Genomic DNA, 19,054 nt, shown 5'->3' on the forward strand with positions numbered 1-19,054 from the left:
TTTATTATTTCATAATGTCATGTTATTATGGCCGATCGATCTCAAACTTCTACGGGTTCGGCAGTTTTCTGGTGGACTACATAAGTGCTTACACTGCCAGCAACTGTTCAGCAAAAATAAGTTATGTAATGTTCCCTTTGAACTGAAAACTAAAAAAATTTTGTACAAACTTGGCAGTCTTGTGGCATTGGTAAATATTTAGAGCAAATATTTTGGTAACTTGAAAGATGCTAATTTGCTGACTGTTTTACCTTTTCAGGAGGACACCTTGATGTAGCTGGTGGAATTGATGCAGGTCTGGGAGGAAGTGCTGGCCTATCGGTAAGAAAGTCAATTATTTAAATAAGGGTGGTTTGCATAAATGATACTACTGCCCTACATAGTTTGAGTGAGACTAACCTTTATTAAACTAAATTTACACTTCTAATAAAAGGGGATCTGTTGCATGGTGCATCTTCAATTTTAGATGACAGAACAAATTGTGATGAAAGTTATTTGCTTTGCTCTTCTGCAAATCAATATTAAGTAGAAACCCTTTTTTCAAAACTGTCATAGATGAAAATGAACTTCCTACTGAAAAAGGTGTTCCATGAATGAAAAGTTAGTCCAAGTTGATTGAATTTATGCTGAAATTCATATTTTTGATCGTTCTGGAATAAAGGTATAACCTTGCAGAAAATTCACAAAAATAATTAATCTTTCCTTTTTTTTGTATCAACGTGTGACAGAGGAATTGGTGTCCTGACATTTTGACACTAGCAGAGTCTTTCACTGAAGCCAAAGTGAATATCAAAATTGATATTAGATGACCCATTTCTACAATATTTTCAAAGTAGTATAAATTGATGTGCTCGATATTTGTGAGGGACAGTTGAGGGTTCTAATCTATCAAGGTTTACGGGATATGCTCAAAGAAAATTGAAAAAAATATGCGTCAACTTCACCACACTCTGACACCGTGTTTAAAGCAATTTTTTAGTTTTTGTTTTTTGCATGATTGGATAGTGCTAACTGAGGCCTACAATCTCATTAAGACTCAAGGCTGTTTTACTTTTTTAATAAAGATATCTTTTATAAAAATGATGCTAGAAAACTTCAAACTGAAGTTGTAGTTATATATAAAAACAAAACTTCAATTTTGGCACCGAAATCGACAAACTATGTTTTCATGAACTGACACAAATGTTCAATTTGTCATTGCATTACACAATGCGGACGAATCTCAATTGTGATAAAACGTTTTCATGAACTGACACAAGCCTTAGTGCCGCCCCATTCGAGCTGATCAACATTGTTACCAACCGACAAATACACACAGTATTACATGTTCTAATGTTGGTGTCAGTTCGTGACAACAGAAAACACCTGTTTGTGTTCACTTTCGACACCTCTAACTGACACAAACCATTGTTGCTTCAGTGCTTATTAATTTATGAAAAAAACATTAAAGAGCACTGTACATAAAAAGTTTAAAGCCATTATACCCTTTCGGTACAGGAAAAAAAAAAGTTCACAGATTTACAAATAATTTACAGGGTTTACAGAAGGTAATGGTGAAAGACTTCTCTTGAAATATTGTTCCATGAAATGCTTTACTTTTTGAGAAAACATTAAAACAATATAAATTCTCGTTAGCGAGAATTACGGATTTATTTTAAACACATGTCATGACACGGCAAAACGCGCGGAAACAAGAATGGGTTTTCCCGTTATTTTCTCCCGACTCCGATGACCGATTGAACCTAAATTCTGACAGGTTTGTTATTTTATATATTAGTTGTAATACACGAAGTGTGGGACTTGGACAATACTGTTTACCGAAAGTGTATAATGGCTGTAAAGCAACAAGTCCCTATTGTGGGAAAATTAGTTTAAAATACCTCAGAATCAGTGGCGTAACCAGAGGGGGGGGCAGGGGGGGCCTGCGCCCCCTCGCTTAGAACCCTTGCCCCCCCCCCTCTTGCCGCCCCCATATGAAATCACAGAAAAGTATATTCTCATAGGCCCTAATATATGAATCGTTTAAGGCTGCATAAAATGCTGCCATAAAAAGGAAAACTTTTATTCATATCAGTATGAGGACTATAACGCAGTCAGGAAAAAAAGCATGGAAACGGGCGCGCGATCGTATTGGCGGTAAATGTTTTTATGTTGTGGTTTTGCGGTTACAGAAAGTGCAGGAAGTCACAAAGTTCTGTTTAATACGTGGTGGTCTGAACGTAGACCGATAGCTCCGTTAACACAACTTAGTCAGATGCACTACAGAGAAATTTACTATAGCAAAATGGCCAGCGAAAAAAGGTTGCTTAGACCATTTCTTCTCCTTTGAAGCAAGCGGTGGAATTGAGTGGTAGGCCTATTTTAAATATCCGTTTCAAAACCAAAATGTGATTATATTATTACACCCACAATTTCAATGAAAATGTCTAGTTACGCCGCTGCTCAGAATGTAGGAAAATTTAGTTAAAAATACCTCAGCTTGATTTAAAAAACGCTAAACTTTAAATGCTGTTTTCTTCAATTGGTACCTTTGCCTGGTATCTACATGTGTGTCAGTTTGTGGTGTTGGTGATGACTTTCGAGAAATAATCCCGTCGGGGTGGAAGTGAACAAAAAAATGTTATTTTAACAATCATTTGGTCAATTTGTTTCTTAATACTGTTTTGATTTCCCTCCTCTGTTTAGGCTGGCATTCCGTCAGGAGCATCTGCTGGAGTTGGTGCAAGTGGGGATGTGCCATCCGCAGGAGCAAGCCTTGATGTCTCTGCACCAGCCATTAACCTGAAAGCAAATGGAAAGAAACACAAAAAGCGACCATCATTCCCCAAATTTAGAAAAAGGACACCTGCTGAAGCTGAACTAGATGTTGATGTTAACGCAGAGTTGCCCAAAGGTGAAGTAGAAATTGGAGGAAATGCTGAGTTGGGTGCTGGTTTGAATGGACACAAAGGATCAAAACATCGAAGGCGAAAAAAGAAACCAGGATTAAAAGTATCAGGTGGACTTGGTGTTAATGGAGATCACAGTAGTTCAAGCTCATCTTCAGAATCGGACAGTGATGCTGAAATTGACGTGAAGGTGCCTACTATGTCTTTTGGTGGAGGAGCAGGCATGAATGTTGATGGACCCAAAGCCGATATTTCCCTTAAAGCAGATGCACCAGATGCAAAAGGACATTCTCCAAAGAAGGGTGGGTTCTTCTCAGGGATTGCCAAGTTTTTCAGCGGAGACTCTGATTCCGAGTCGGATGAAGAGACCAAAAAACTGAGAGTCACAGGAAGTCTTCCCAAAGCAGATGTATCATTGGAAGGGCCAGATGTGAATGTCGAAGGTGGTATGGGGACCAGCCTCGATGCTTCTGGTTCAGCCAGTCTGCCTGAAGGAGATGCCAAAGTCAACATCGGAGCTGGTGGCAAGCTTAAGGGATCATCAAGCAAAGGAAAGAAGGGACGCTTTAAGCTGCCAAAGATTGGAAAGCCAAAGGTTAATGGCAATGCTGATATTGGTGGAGCAGTGGAAGTTCCCAATGCTGATCTTGCTGGAGTTGCTGGTTTTCATGTTGAAGCACCCGATGTTGTAGTAAAAGCTGACACTGACACTAATGTTAAGACCAAAAAACCAGGCTTTGGATTTGATGCTCCTAAACTAGGTTGGTCTGATCCAAGTGCTGGGGCTGGTGTCAGAGGTGGTATTGATGGTACGATTTCAGGACCAGATGTGAATTTATCAACACCTGATGCTTCTCTAGATGTTGGAGGTGATGTGAAAGGTCCAGGATTTGGTGGAGGTTTTGGTGGAGCTGGTGGATTTGGCCTGAAGGGAGACATCAGCGGACCTGATGTTGATTTGAAAGCACCATCATTGAATGTTGGAGGAGGTGGAGACTTTGATGGCATGAAGGCACCAAATGCTTCCCTGGGGATTGGTGGGGACGTGAAAGCCCCAGGATTTGGTGGAGGTTTTGGTGGATCTGGTGGATTTGGCCTCAATGGAGATACTAATGGGCCCGATTTTAATGTTTCTGCACCATCAGCAAACATTGGAGGTGGAATTAAGGCACCAGATGCTTCACTTGGTACTGGTGGAGAGGCAAAGGGCCCTGATTTTGGTGGAGGTTTTGGTGGATCTGGTGGCATTGGTTTGAAGGGAGACATCAGCAGACCTGATGTTGACGTAAAAGCACCATCATTGGACCTTGGAGGAGGAATCGGCTCTGGTGGAAATGTGAAAGCCCCTGGATTCGGTGGAGGTATTGGTGGATCTGGTGGAATTGGCCTCAATGGAGATATTAGTGGACCATCAGTTAACGTTGGAGGAGGTGGAATAAAAGCTCCAGATGCTTCTCTTGAGGTTGGTGGAGATGTGAAGGCCCCAGGATTTGGTGGTGGAATTGGTGGAGGAGTCAGTGGTGGAATTGGTCGAGATATGGGACTTGGTTTTAAGGGAGACATTTCAAGACCAGATGTCGATGTTGATGTTGAAAGCCCAGATTTTGGGGGAGGTATTGGTGGAGCTGGTGGTTTCGGCTTGAAGGGAGATGTTAAAGGACCCAAAATTAATGGAGGTGGAGGATTTGGAGGTGGAATAAATGGACCAGATGCTTCGCTTGGAGTCGGTGGTGATGTTAAAGCCCCAGGTTTTGGCGGTGACATTGATGGAGCTGGTGGACTTGGCCTAAAAGGTGACATTAACAGACCTGATGTTGATATCTCTGGACCATCTGTAAATGTTGGAGGAAGTGGAAATTTCGGAGGTGGAATGAAGACACCAAATGTTTCTCTAGGTGGTGGTGGAGATGTGAAAGGTCCAGGATTTGGGGGAGGCATTGGAGGAGGAATCGGTGGTGCTGGTGGACTTGGCCTGAAGGGAGAAATTAACAAACCTGATGTTGATATCTCTGGACCATCAGTAGATATTGGTGGAGGTGGAGGATTTGGATTTGGAGGGGGAGTACAAGCACCAGATACTTCACTAGGTGTTAGTGGCGGTGTGAAAGGCCCAGATTTTGATGGTGGCACCGGTGGACTTGGTCTCGGAGGAGGAGTGAAGGGTCCTAATGTGAATCTTGAAGGTGATATTGAAGTGAACGGGCCAGAACTTGATGCTCCAAATGTTGGCTTGGGTGGTGGTGCTGGTATAAGTGGTGATTTGCCTGATGCTTCTGCAAATGTTGATCTGAGTGGAAAGAAAGATACGGGCGGCTTTCACTTCAGATTACCAAAGTTCAAATTCCCGTCATTTGGGTCATCAGATGCTAAGGTAAAAGGAGATTTGAAAGGTGGACCTCAAGGTGACATTTCTGTGAAAGGACCGGAGGGAGGATTAACTGCTGATGTTGACTTTGATGTTGTTGGAGATGCTGACATTAAGTTACCGAATGTTTCCGCTGACATTGGTGGAGATGCAGATCTAGATGTCAAAAAATCTGTTGACCTTGATGTAAAAGCAAAGAGTCCAAGTGGAGATTTATCCCTCACAGGACCATCAGGTGGTATATCTGGCTCAGTTAATGTTGATGCCCCAGATGTCTCAGCTGGAGGAGATGTTGGTGGTTCAGGAAAGGGAAAGTTTAAACTGCCAAGTTTTGGATTTCCTTCATGGAAAGGAAAGGGTGATGTTTCTGTTGATGCTGATGTGAAAAAGCCTGATGTAGACATTGACATTGATGGTCCGGGTGTCGGTGGAGGACTTAAAGCAGATTTAGACGTTAGTGGTGATGTTGATGGGCCTGATGTTGGTGCTAAGTTCAAGCTACCTGGAGGTTCTGTAGATGGTGCTGGATCAGTAGCTGCTGGAGGGAATGTTGATGCTAATCTTGACATGCCAAAAGCTTCTGGAGGTGTATCTGGTTCCATAGATGCAGATTCACCAGAATTTGATGCCAAGATTAAAGGAGGTGGAAAGAAGAAGAAAGGATTTCAATTTCCACATATCAGCTTTCCGTCATTTAATTTTGGTGGAAAGGGCCCTAAAGTTGACACTCCCGATTTTGATGTAGATGTTCAGGCAGGTGGTGCTGTAAATAAACCAGAAGGTGATATTGGAATCAATGTTGGGGCTCCTGGAGTTGGGGCAGATCTTTCAGGTGATGCTGATGTTAATGTTCCAAGTGTTAAGGGAGGCGCTGGGTTTGGCTTTGGAGGTGATATCAATGGGCCTGATGTTGATGCAAAGATGAAATTACCTGAAGGACCAGACTTTGATGGCAAAGTTTCTGTTGAGAGTCCAGATGTTGATATGGATGGAAAACTGAAAAGACCAGATGGATCTATTGGGTTGAAAGGCCCAGAGATTGGAGGATCAGGTGGAATAAGTGGACCTAGCTTTGGGGGAGGCTTTGGCTTGAAAGGAGACATTGATGTTCCAAGTGTTGGTGGTTCTGTCGATGTGGATGGACCTGACCTAGGAGGAGTGAAGGAATCAATCGATCTTAATGTGAAATCATACAAGCCAGATGCAGATTTTTCTGTTGATGGACCTAGTGGAAAGCTGTCATTGGGTGGTTCAGCAGATGTTGACATTCCCAAACCTGAAGGAGACATTTCAGGCTCACTCGATGTGAATGCACCGGATGTGGATATCAATTTGGAAGGAAAGGGCTCAGGGAAGCATAAATTCCGATTTCCAAGTTTCAACCTCCCAAGCTTGCCAAAGTTCAAAGGCAAGGCCAAGGTGGATGGTGATCTTAACGGGCCAGATGTTGATATTGAAGGTGGAGCAGGTGGAGATATCAATTTGCCCAAAGGTGGTGCTTCTGTTGATGGTGACATTGATGTGAACCTCCCTACTGGTGATGCTAGTCTTGACGTGTCTGGGGATTTACCAAAAGTCAAAGGAGATATTGATGTGGACTCTCCAGATCTTGATGCTGACATAAACCTTGGGGGCAAGGTCAAAGGTTCAAAGAAGAAAAGGGATGGTTTCCATTTGCCTTCATTTAACTTTGGGTTTTCAGGCCCAAAGCACAAACGCAGGAAGGGGGATGCAGATGTTGACATTGGGGGTGGACTTGATATTAAAGGGGGAGCAGGTGTTGATATTGATGGATCTGGTAGTATTGATGGTCCAAATGTTCATGGGAGCATGGAGGTACCAAAAGGCTCCATTGAAGTATCTGGTCCAGATATAGGTGGCAAAGGTGGCATCGGAGGTGATATTGGTGGAGGCATCGGAGGTGGCATTGGAGGTGGCATTGGAGGTGATATTGATGTCAATGCCCCCAAACCAGATGTTGATCTTTCAGGGAAAGTTGGCGGTGGTGTTGATGCAGATGTGAATTTGTCTCTGGATGGTAAAAAGAAGAGTCACAAAAAGAAGAAAGGAGGTTTCCACTTTCCATCATTTGGATTTGGTTTTAAAGGAAAAGGAGGTGATAGTAGCTCAAGTGATTCAGATTCTGATGATGAAAAGGCTGGCTTCAAAATGGGTGTTAAAGCTCCCAAGATCAAAGGCGGAGTTGGAGGTGAAATAAAAGGCCCTAAAATTTCTGGGGACCTTGATGGTCCTGAAATTGATGTTAAAGGTGGTGCTGCTGGTTTTGGTTTTGAAGGTCCAGATCTTGGAGGAGTGAGAAAAGACATTGATATTGATGTGAAAGCACCTAAACCTGAGGGTGATGTGTCTGTTAACATTCCCAGTGGAGGAATCGGTGGAGGCATCGGTGGAGGCATTCAAAGTGGTTTCAATGGACCAGATGTAAACTTGGATGTTGGTGGTGGTGCTGGAGGAGATGTAAAGCTGCCTAAAGGAGATGCGTCACTGTCTATTGAAGGACCGGACATTGGAGGAGGCATTGGAGGTGGCATTGGAGGTGGCATAGGAGGTGGCATTGGAGGTGGCATTGGCGGTGGTTTCAATGGGCCAGATCTTGACGGTAAGGGTGATGTTTCAGTGGATATTCCAAGTGGAAAACTTGCTGTTGATGGGCCAGACATTTCTGTTGGTGGTCAAGCCGGAGGAAACTTGGAACTACCAGAGGGAGATGCTGACCTGTCCATTAGTGGTCCTAACATTGGAGGTAACATTGACATTGGCAGGAAAAAGAAAAGCCACAAAAAGAAAGGAGGTTTCCATTTACCCTCTTTTGGGTTTGGTGGTAAAAGCAAGGGAGATGATAGTAGCTCAAGTGACTCAGACTCTGAAGATGAAAAGAAGGGAGGCTTTGGTTTTGGCATTAAAGGTCCATCTATCAAATTAGGTGCTGATGGTGGCGTTAAAGGCCCCGAGATATCTGGTGACATAGAGGGTCCTGGTGTCGGAATCCAAGGTGGTGCAGGCATTGGGCTGGGAGTATCTGGTGGCATTGAAGGGCCAGAACTTGGAGGAGTGACAAAGGAAATTGATACTGATGCGAAAGCACCCAAACCTGAGGGTGATGTATCTATTAATCTCCCAAGTGGTGACCTATCAGTTGATGGACCAGATGTTGATGCAGATTTTAACTTGGGAGGAAAGCGCAAGGGATCTGGCAAGAAAAAGGGCGGATTCCATATGCCTTCAATACCATTTCCAAAGGGCAAAGGGAAAGGACATGCTGATGTTGACATGGATGCAGGCTTGAACATTGGAGGAGACATTAAAGGCCCTGGTTTCTCTGGTCCAGATGTGAACTTGGATATTGGTGGTGGTGCTGGAGGAGATGTAAAGCTTCCAGAAGGAGATGCGTCACTGTCTATTGAAGGACCAGATATTAGTGGTGGCATCGGTGGAGGCATTGGAGGTGGCATTGGAGGTGGCATTGGAGGTGGCATTGGTGGAGACATTGATGTTGATGGAAAAGTTTCAAAACCGGACGCAGACGTATCAATTGGAGGTAGTGCTGACATCCCAGATGCAAGTCTGTCTCTAAGTGGGAAGAAGAAAGGTTCCAAAAAGAAATCAGGAGGCTTTCATCTTCCGTCATTTGGTTTTGGAGGTAAAGGGAAAGGAGATGACAGCAGTTCCAGTGATTCTGACTCTGATGGAGGTAAGGGTGGATTTGGTTTCGGTATCAAAGGTCCTAAAATCAAAGGAGACGCTGGTGGGAAATTGAAGGGTCCTGAATACTCTGGAGACTTGGAAGGCCCTGATGTTGATGTGAAGGGTGGTGGTGGAATCGGGTTTGGAATTTCAGGAGGAATTGATCCTGATGTAAAGTTACCTGGAGGCTCCATCGAGGTAGAGGGTCCAGAACTTGGAGGAGTGAAAAAGGAAATTGATATTGATGTGAAAGCACCCAAACCTGAGGGTGATGTATCTATTAATCTCCCAAGTGGTGACCTATCAGTTGATGGACCAGATGTTGATGCAGATTTTAACTTGGGAGGAAAGCGCAAGGGGTCTGGCAAGAAAAAGGGCGGATTCCATATGCCTTCAATCCATTTTCCAAAGGGCAAAGGGAAAGGACATGCTGATGTTGACATTGATGCAGGCTTGAACATTGGAGGAGACATTAAAGGCCCTGGTTTCTCTGGTCCAGATGTGAACTTGGATATTGGTGGTGGTGCTGGAGGAGATGTAAAGCTTCCAGAAGGAGATGCGTCATTGTCTATTGAAGGACCAGATATTGGTGGTGGCATTGGAGGTGGCATCGGTGGAGGCATTGGAGGAGGCATTGGAGGTGGCATTGGAGGTGGCATTGGTGGAGACATTGATGTTGATGGAAAAGTTTCAAAACCGGACGCAGACATATCAATTGGAGGTAGTGCTGACATCCCAGATGCAAGTCTGTCTCTAAGTGGGAAGAAGAAAGGTTCCAAAAAGAAATCAGGAGGCTTTCATCTTCCGTCATTTGGTTTTGGAGGTAAAGGGAAAGGAGATGACAGCAGTTCCAGTGATTCTGACTCTGATGGAGGTAAGGGTGGTTTTGGTTTTGGTATCAAAGGTCCTAAAATCAAAGGAGACGCTGGAGGGAAATTGAAGGGTCCTGAATACTCTGGAGACTTGGAAGGCCCTGATGTTGATGTGAAGGGTGGTGGTGAAATCGGGTTTGGAATTTCAGGAGGAATTGATCCTGATGTGAAGTTACCTGGAGGCTCCATCGAAGTAGAGGGTCCAGATCTTGGAGGAGTGAAAAAGGAAATTGATATTGATGTGAAAGCACCCAAACCTGAGGGTGATGTATCTATTAATCTCCCAAGTGGTGACCTGTCGGTTGATGGACCAGATGTTGATGCAGATTTTAACTTGGGAGGAAAGCGCAAGGGGTCTGGCAAGAAAAAGGGCAGATTTCATATGCCCTCAATCCATTTTCCAAAGGGAAAAGGGAAAGGCCACGCAGATGCTGACATTGATGCAGGCTTGAACATTGGAGGAGACATTAAAGGCCCTGGTTTCTCTGGTCCAGATGTGAAACTGGATATTGGTGGTGGTGCTGGAGGAGATGTAAAGCTGCCTGAAGGAGATGCGTCACTGTCTATTGAAGGACCAGATATTGGTGGTGGCATTGGAGGAGGCATTGGAGGAGGCATCGGTGGAGGCATTGGTGGTGGCATTGTTGCAGACATTGATGTTGATGGAAAAGTTTCAAAACCAGATGCAGACGTATCAATTGGAGCTAGTGCTGACATCCCAGATGCAAGTCTGTCTCTAAGTGGAAAGAAAAAAAGCCCAAAGAAGAAGAAAGGAGGTTTCCAGATCCATCTTCCATCTTTTGGTTTTGGAGGTAAAGGGAAAGGAGATGACAGCAGTTCCAGTGATTCTGACTCTGATGGAGGTAAGGGTGGTTTTGGTATCAAAGGTCCTAAAATCAAAGGAGACGCTGGTGGGAAATTGAAGGGTCCTGAATACTCTGGAGACTTGGAAGGCCCTGATGTTGATGTGAAGGGTGGTATCGGGTTTGGAATTTCTGGAGGAATTGATCCTGATGTGAAGTTACCTGTAGGCTCCATCGAAGTAGAGGGTCCAGAACTTGGAGGAGTGAAAAAGGAATTTGATATTGATGTGAAAGCACCCAAACCTGAGGGTGATGTATCTATTAATCTCCCAAGTGGTGACCTATCAGTTGATGGACCAGATGTTGATGCAGATTTTAACTTGGGAGGAAAGCGCAAGGGGTCTGGCAAGAAAAAGGGCGGATTCCATATGCCTTCAATCCATTTTCCAAAGGGAAAAGGGAAAGGCCACGCAGATGCTGACATTGATGCAGGCTTGAACATTGGAGGAGACATTAAAGGCCCTGGTTTCTCTGGTCCAGATGTGAACTTGGATATTGGTGGTGGTGCTGGAGGAGATGTAAAGCTTCCAGAAGGAGATGCGTCATTGTCTATTGAAGGACCAGATATTAGTGGTGGCATTGGAGGTGGCATTGGAGGAGGCATTGGAGGAGGCATTGGAGGTGGCATTGGAGGTGGCATTGGTGGAGACATTGATGTTGATGGAAAAGTTTCAAAACCGGATGCAGACGTATCAATTGGAGGTAGTGCTGACATCCCAGATGCAAGTCTGTCTCTAAATGGAAAGAACAAAGGTTCCAAAAAGAAATCAGGAGGCTTTCATCTTCCGTCATTTGGTTTTGGAGGTAAAGGGAAGGGAGATGACAGCAGTTCCAGTGATTCCGACTCTGATGGAGGTAAGGGTGGTTTTGGTTTTGGTATCAAAGGTCCTAAAATCAAAGGAGACGCTGGTGGGAAATTGAAGAGTCCAGAAATTTCTGGAGACTTGGAAGGCCCTGATGTTGATGTGAAGGGTGGTGGTGGAATTGGGTTTGGAATTTCAGGAGGAATTGATCCTGATGTAAAGATACCTGGAGGCTCCATCGAAGTAGAGGGTCCAGAACTAGGAGGAGTGAAAAAGGAAATTGATATTGATGTGAAAGCACCTAAACCTGAGGGTGATGTATCTATTAATCTCCCAAGTGGTGACCTGTCGGTTGATGGACCAGATGTTGATGCAGATTTTAACTTGGGAGGAAAGCGCAAGGGGTCTGGCAAGAAAAAAGGCAGATTCCATATGCCCTCAATCCATTTTCCAAAGGGAAAAGGGAAAGGCCATGCAGATGCTGACATTGATGCAGGCTTGAACATTGGAGGAGACATTAAAGGCCCTGGTTTCTCTGGTCCAAATGTTAACTTGGATATTGGTGGTGGTGCTGGAGGAGATGTTAAGCTGCCTGAAGGAGATGCGTCACTGTCTATTGAAGGACCAGATATTGGTGGTGGCATCGGTGGAGGCATCGGTGGAGGCATTGGAGGAGGCATTGGTGGAGACATTGATGTGAAACCAACCAAAACAGGTAGTGAAATTGGTGTTGATTTTCCAAGTGGTAAGATTTCTGTTGATGGTCCAGATGCTTCCCTTGATGTAGATGGCCCAGAAATTGATGCAAACCTCAGCTTGAATGGAAAGGGCAAAGGTTCCAGTAAAAAGAAGAAGGGATTCCACATGCCATCAATTGGATTACCAAAATTCAAAGGTAAAGGAGATTATGATTTGGGTCATGGAGACATAGATGTTGGAGCTGAAGGAAAATTCAAACACACTGGTGGAAGTGTTGGCATGTCGCTTGAGGGTGATGTACAAAAGCCAGATGCAGATGTTGCAATTGACATTCCAGGTGGACAGAAGGCTCAAGGTGATATAGATATTAAAGGTGGGATTAAGCTAAAAGGTAAAGGCAGCCCAAAGAAAAAGGGCAAGAAAGACAAAAAGAAGGGTAAATTCGGATTTGGATTTGGATTTGGAGGCAAAAAAGATGGATCTTCTTCTTCCTCTTCCTCTTCTTCCGATGATGAGGGAAAAGGTGGATTCAAGATTGGTCTTCCTAAGTTTGGATTATCAAGTGGTGGTGGTGGCGGCACTGCAGATGTTGATGTTCCCAAACCAGATGGTTCATTCTCAGCAGGACTTGATGTCGGTGGTGATTTGGGTGAAGTTAAACCAAATGTAGATATGAGCGTCAAATCAGCCAAACCAGATGGTGACATCTCAATTGGTGGAGGAATTGGTGGTGGTATTGGTGGGACAATGAACGGAATTGGAGGAGACATAAATGCAAGCCTTGGAGGTAGAGACATTGATGTTGATGTTCCTGGAGGAGGAGTTGGAATTGGCGGAGGACTTAATGGAGCAGGTGGTCAAGGAGGTGGTCTAGGAGGAGGAAACATTGATGTTGATGTCCCAAAACCAGACCTCTCTGTTGGCGGAGGATTAGATGCTGGTGGTGGAGGAGGACTTGGCATTGGTGGTGGTCTTGGTGGAGCAGGTGGCCTTTCAGGTGGTCTAGGAGGAGGAGGCATCGATGTTGATGTACCTAAACCAGATCTCTCTGTTGGTGGAGATTTGGATGCTAATGGCGGAAAGGGATTTGGAGTTGGTGGAGGCCTTGCTGGAGCAGATGTTGACCTGAAAGGTGGAATTAAGCTGAAAGGTAAAGGAAGCCCAAAGAAAAAGAGCAAGAAAGAAAAAAAGAAGGGTAAATTCGGATTTGGATTCGGTTTTGGAGGCAAAAAAGATGGATCTTCTTCTTCCTCTTCCTCTTCTTCTGATGATGAAGGAAAAGGTGGACTCAAGATTGGTCTTCCTAAGTTTGGATTATCAAGTGGTGGTGGTGGGACTGCAGATGTTGATGTTCCAAAACCAGATGGTTCATTCTCAGCAGGATTTGATGTTGGTGGTGATTTGGGTGAAGTGAAACCAAACGTAGATATGAGCGTGAAATCAGCCAAACCAAACGCCGGCATCTCATTTGGTGGAGGAATTGGAATTGGTGGAGGCCTTGGTGGAGCAGGTGGCCTTTCAGGTGGTCTAGGAGGAGGAAGCATCGATGTTGACGTACCTAAACCAGACCTCTCTGTTGGTGGAGGATTGGATGCTGGTGGCGAAGGAGGAATTGGCCTTGGTGGTGCTGGTGGCCTTTCAGGTGGTCTAGGAGGAGGAAGCGTCGATGTTGATGTACCTAAACCAGACCTCTCTGTTGGTGGAGGCCTTGATGCTGGTGGTGGAGGAGGATTTGGAATTGGAGGAGGCCTTGGTGGAGCAGGTGGCCTTTCAGGTGGTCTTGGAGGAGGAAGCATTGATGTTGATGTACCTAAACCAGATCTCTCTGTTGGTGGAGGATTAAATGCTGGTGGCGGAGGACTTGGCATTGGTGGGGGGCTTGGTGGAGCAGGTGGACTTTCAGGTGGTCTTGGAGGAGGAAGCATCGATGTTGATGTACCTAAACCAGACCTTTCTGTTGGTGGAGGATTAGATGCTGGAGGTGGAGGAGGATTTGGACTTGGTGGAGGCCTTGGTGGAGCAGGTGGCCTTTCAGGTGGTCTAGGAGGAGGAAGTATTGATGTTGATGTACCTAAACCAGACCTTTCTGTTGGTGGAGGATTAGATGCTGGAGGTGGAGGAGGATTAGGAATTGGTGGAGCAGGTGGCCTTTCAGGTGGTCTTGGAGGAGGAAGCATTGATGTTGATGTACCTAAACCAGACCTCTCTGTTGGTAGAGGATTGGATGCTGGTGGTGGAGGAGGATTTGGAATCGGTGGAGGCCTTGGTGGAGCAGGTGGACTTTCAGGTGGTCTAGGAGGAGGAAGCATCGATGTTGATGTACCTAAACCAGATCTATCTGTTGGTGGAGGCCTTGATGCTGGTGGTGGAGGAGGATTTGGAATTGATGGAGGCCTTGGTGGAGCAGGTGGCCTTTCAGGTGGTCTTGGAGGAGGAAGCATTGATGTTGATGTACCTAAACCAGACCTCTCTGTTGGTGGAGGATTGGATGCTGGTGGTGGAGGAGGATTTGGAATTGGTGGAGGCCTTGGTGGAGCAGGTGGCCTTTCAGGTGGTCTTGGAGGAGGAAGCATTGATGTTGATGTACCTAAACCAGATCTCTCTGTTGGTGGAGGTTTAAATGCTGGTGGCGGAGGACTTGGCATTGGTGGGGGGCTTGGTGGAGCTGGTGGCCTTTCAGTAGGTCTAGGAGGAGGAAGTATTGATGTTGATGTACCTAAACCAGACCTTTCTGTTGGTGGAGGATTAGATGCTGGAGGTGGAGGAGGATTAGGCATTGGTGGAGCAGGTGGCCTTTCAGGTGGTCTTGGAGGAGGAAGCATTGATGTTGATGTACCTAAACCAGACCTCTCTGTTGGTAGAGGATTGGATGCTGGTGGTGGAGGAGGATTTGGAATCGGTGGAGGCCTTGGTGGAGCAGGTGGACTTTCAGGTGGTCTAGGAGGAGGAAGCATCGATGTTGATGTACCTAAACCAGATCTATCTGTTGGTGGAGGCCTTGATGCTGGTGGTGGAGGAGGATTTGGAATTGGTGGAGGCCTTGGTGGAGCAGGTGGCCTTTCAGGTGGTCTTGGAGGAGGAAGCATTGATGTTGATGTACCTAAACCAGACCTCTCTGTTGGTGGAGGATTGGATGCTGGTGGTGGAGGAGGATTTGGAATTGGTGGAGGCCTTGGTGGAGCAGGTGGCCTTTCAGGTGGTCTTGGAGGAGGAAGCATTGATGTTGATGTACCTAAACCAGATCTCTCTGTTGGTGGAGGTTTAAATGCTGGTGGCGGAGGACTTGGCATTGGTGGGGGGCTTGGTGGAGCTGGTGGCCTTTCAGTAGGTCTAGGAGGAGGAAGTATTGATGTTGATGTACCTAAACCAGACCTTTCTGTTGGTGGAGGATTAGATGCTGGAGGTGGAGGAGTATTAGGAATTGGTGGAGCAGGTGGCCTTTCAGGTGGTCTTGGAGGAGGAAGCATTGATGTTGATGTACCTAAACCAGATCTCTCTGTTGGTGGAGGATTAGATGCTGCTGGCGGAGGAGGAATTGGCATTAGTGGAGGCCTTGGTGGTGCTGGTGACCTTTCAGGTGGTCTTGGAGGAGGAAGCATTGATGTTGATGTACCTGAACCAGATTTCTCTGTTGGTGGTGGTATGGATACTGGTGGTGGAGGACTTGGCATTGGAGGAGGAATTGGTGGAGGAATTGGTGGAGTTTCAGGTGGTCTCGGAGGAGGAGTGGATATTCCAAGTGGACCAGATGTCGATGTTAAAGGTGGAATTAAGCTGAAAGGTAAAGGCAGCCCAAAGAAAAAGAGTAAGAAAGACAAAAAGAAGGGTAAATTCGGATTGGGATTCGGATTTGGAGGCAAAAAAGATGGATCTTCTTCTTCTTCTTCCTCTTCCTCTTCTTCCGATGATGAAGGAAAAGGTGGATTCAAGATTGGTCTTCCTAAGTTTGGATTATCAAGTGGTGGTGGTGGCGGCACTGCAGATGTTGATGTTCCCAAACCAGATGGTTCATTCTCAGCAGGACTTGATGTCGTTGGTGATTTGGGTGAAGTCAAACCAAATGTAGATATGAGCGTGAAATCAGCCAAACCAGATGCCGGCATCTCATTTGGTGGAGGATTTGGTGGTGGCATTGGTGGGGGAGACATCGATGTCGATGTTCCTGGTGGAGGAATTGGAATTGGTGGAGGTCTTGGTGGAACAGGTGGACTTTCAGGTGGTCTTGGGGGAGGAAGCGTTGATGTTGATGTACCAAAACCAGATCTCTCTGTTGGTGAAGGATTAAATGCTGGTGGCGGAGGACTTGGCATTGGTGGAGGCCTTGGTGGTGCTGGTGGGCTTTCAGGTGGTCTAGGAGGAGGAAGCATCGATGTTGACGTACCTAAACCAGACCTCTCTGTTGGTGGAGGATTGGATGCTGGTGGCGGAGGAGGACTTGGCATTGGTGGGGGGCTTGGTGGAGCAGGTGGCCTTTCAGGTGGTCTAGGAGGAGGAAGCATCGATGTTGACGTACCTAAACCAGATCTATCTGTTGGTGGAGGATTGGATGCTGGTGGCGGAGGAGGATTTGAAATTGGTGGAGCAGGTGGACTTTCCGGTGGTCTTGGAGGAGGAAGCATTGATGTTGATGTACCTAAAGCAGATCTATCTGTTGGTGGAGGATTGGATGGTGGTGGCGGAGGAGGATTTGGAATTGGTGGAGGCCTTGGTGGAGCAGGTGGACTTTCAGGTGGTCTTGGAGGAGGAAGCATTGATGTTGATGTACCTAAACCTGACCTTTCTGTTGGTGGTGGATTGGATGCTGGTGGCGGAGGATTTGGAATTGGTGGAGGCCTTGGTGGAGCTGGTGGCCTTTCAGGTGGTCTTGGAGGAGGAAGTATCGATGTTGACGTACCTAAACCAGATCTCTCTGTTGGCGGAGGAGGAATTGGAATTGGTGGAGGCCTTGGTGGAGCAGGTGGCCTTTCAGGTGGTCTAGAAGGAGGAAGTATCGATGTTGACGTACCTAAACCAGACCTTTCTGTTGGTGGAGGAGGATTTGGAATTGGTGGAGGCCTTGGTGGTGCTGGTAGCCTTTCAGGTGGTCTTGGGGGAGGAAGCATTGATGTTGATGTTCCTAAACCAGACCTCTCTGTTGGTGGAGGATTGGATGCTAAATTGAAAGTTAAAAAGCCAAAAAAGAAGAAGAAAGGCAAGTTTGGTTTTGGTTTTGGTGGCAAGTCAAGTGGTACGTCCAGTAGCAGCTCAAGTTCCAGTTCATCAGAGTCCGACGATGAGGAGAAGAAGGGATTTAAAGTTAAATTACCAAGCTTCGGATTTTCTGGAAGTGGGGGAACTGGTCTTGATGTAGATATGCCTAGTGCTGAAGTCAACGTTGGCGGAGATGCATCTGCAACAGGTCAGGATGTTATGATAGATGGAGGCTTAAGCAGTAGTATCAAAGGTGACATAGCTGGAGACATTGTCAGTCCTGATCTTGATGTGAAAACAGAAAAACCTGATCCATCTTTATCATTTGAAGGACAACAGTTAAGTATCGGTGGCACTGCTGGAAGCATGGATGGTGATCTATCAGGAGGGGCCCAACTTGAAGGAGCTTCTGGATTAGATGGAAAAATTGATAGTTCTGGAGACATAGGTGTTGATGTTAAAGGAGGTCTTGGTGCAGGAGTATCTGGAGGGGTTGATGTTGAGGTTCCTAAACTATCAGGTTCTGCTGGGGCTAAAGGTAAAGCTAAGCGCAAAAAGAGAAATAAGAAAAAGAAAAATGCCACTGCGGGGTCATCAGTTGATGGTGTTGCTGTAAGTACCCCAAGTGTTGATATCGGAGGTGGAGCTGAAGTTGATGTTGACATGGCCGTTGCTTCTTCTGGAGGACTTTCTGTACAACTACCAGAAATTGGTGGAGAAATGTCGGGATCAGTCGCAGGCAACGCTGATGTTGATACCAGCGCTAAAGCTAAAGAAAGCCCAAAAAAGAAAAAGAAGGAAAAGAAAGGATTCTTTGGCTCAATAGGATTCTCCAAAGATTCAAGTTCAAGCTCGAGCTCTAGCTCAAGCTCAAGCTCTAGTTCATCATCAGATGAGGAGGGCATTGGCTCTAAGATATTAGCCACATTTGGGTTTGGCAAAAAGGATTCCAGTGACTCGGATAACCCCAACTCGAACAATAACAATAGTACACGACTGGCGGAAGCAGCTGAAGCTGACACAAGATACAGTGAAACAGAACTCAATGTGAATAACAATGCAAATGGAGATGACAAAGCAGAGAATGCAGATGATTTATCCAAAGAACATTCCCACACAAGAAGCAAGAAGACTTTTGGGAGAATATTCAACCGGAAACATCGACAACATATTGTAGAAATACCCGACGAAGGAGCAGAGACAGAAGATAATGCAGGAAAGGGAGCCCATGGAAGTGCATCAACTGGTATGTATAAAGTAATATTGCAACTGTCTTGACTTTGCTCATTTCACATTTTCGTCTTGTACAAGACAAAGGGTTTCACAAAATTGCCAGTTTACGAACTATTAAATATTCAGATGTGAGTGAATATTGTTAAAAAGTATTCTCCTTAAGAACCCTGTGTTTCGCATAGGGAAATTGTCTAAGAGGTTACATGCGAAATGAGCGAAGTTGAGCAGGCTGGCTTCCTTAGAACTCAATAAAGAGAATGAAATAATTAAACCTTGAAAATCACAAACTTGACACTTTATTCTACAACACAATATACAGACATTTCACTCATCCCATAGAAGAAAATTCTGGCATTTAACTTTTTGGGTTGAAAAACTTGTTTAGTTTGTTTTATTTTTGTAGGCATGACTTTCAAATTTTACATTGTTGATTTCA

At 45.4% G+C, this 19,054-nt stretch overlaps 1 protein-coding gene across 2 annotated transcripts in view; it reads left to right on the top strand.

Moving 5' to 3' along the window:
- LOC139938875 (uncharacterized) overlaps positions 1 to 19,054 on the top strand; it is a 44,920-nt gene that overhangs the window by 17,342 nt on the left and 8,524 nt on the right. For both annotated transcript variants that reach the window (XM_071934531.1, XM_071934525.1), the window contains exons 3-4: positions 260 to 321; positions 2,686 to 18,631. In XM_071934531.1, the coding sequence (XP_071790632.1) occupies positions 260 to 321; positions 2,686 to 18,631 (16,008 nt within the window). The remainder of the gene's footprint in view (positions 1 to 259; positions 322 to 2,685; positions 18,632 to 19,054) is intronic.

The sequence above is a fragment of the Asterias amurensis genome, chromosome 1, assembly GCF_032118995.1.
Source record: "Asterias amurensis chromosome 1, ASM3211899v1".
Taxonomy (NCBI): Eukaryota; Metazoa; Echinodermata; class Asteroidea; order Forcipulatida; family Asteriidae; genus Asterias; species Asterias amurensis.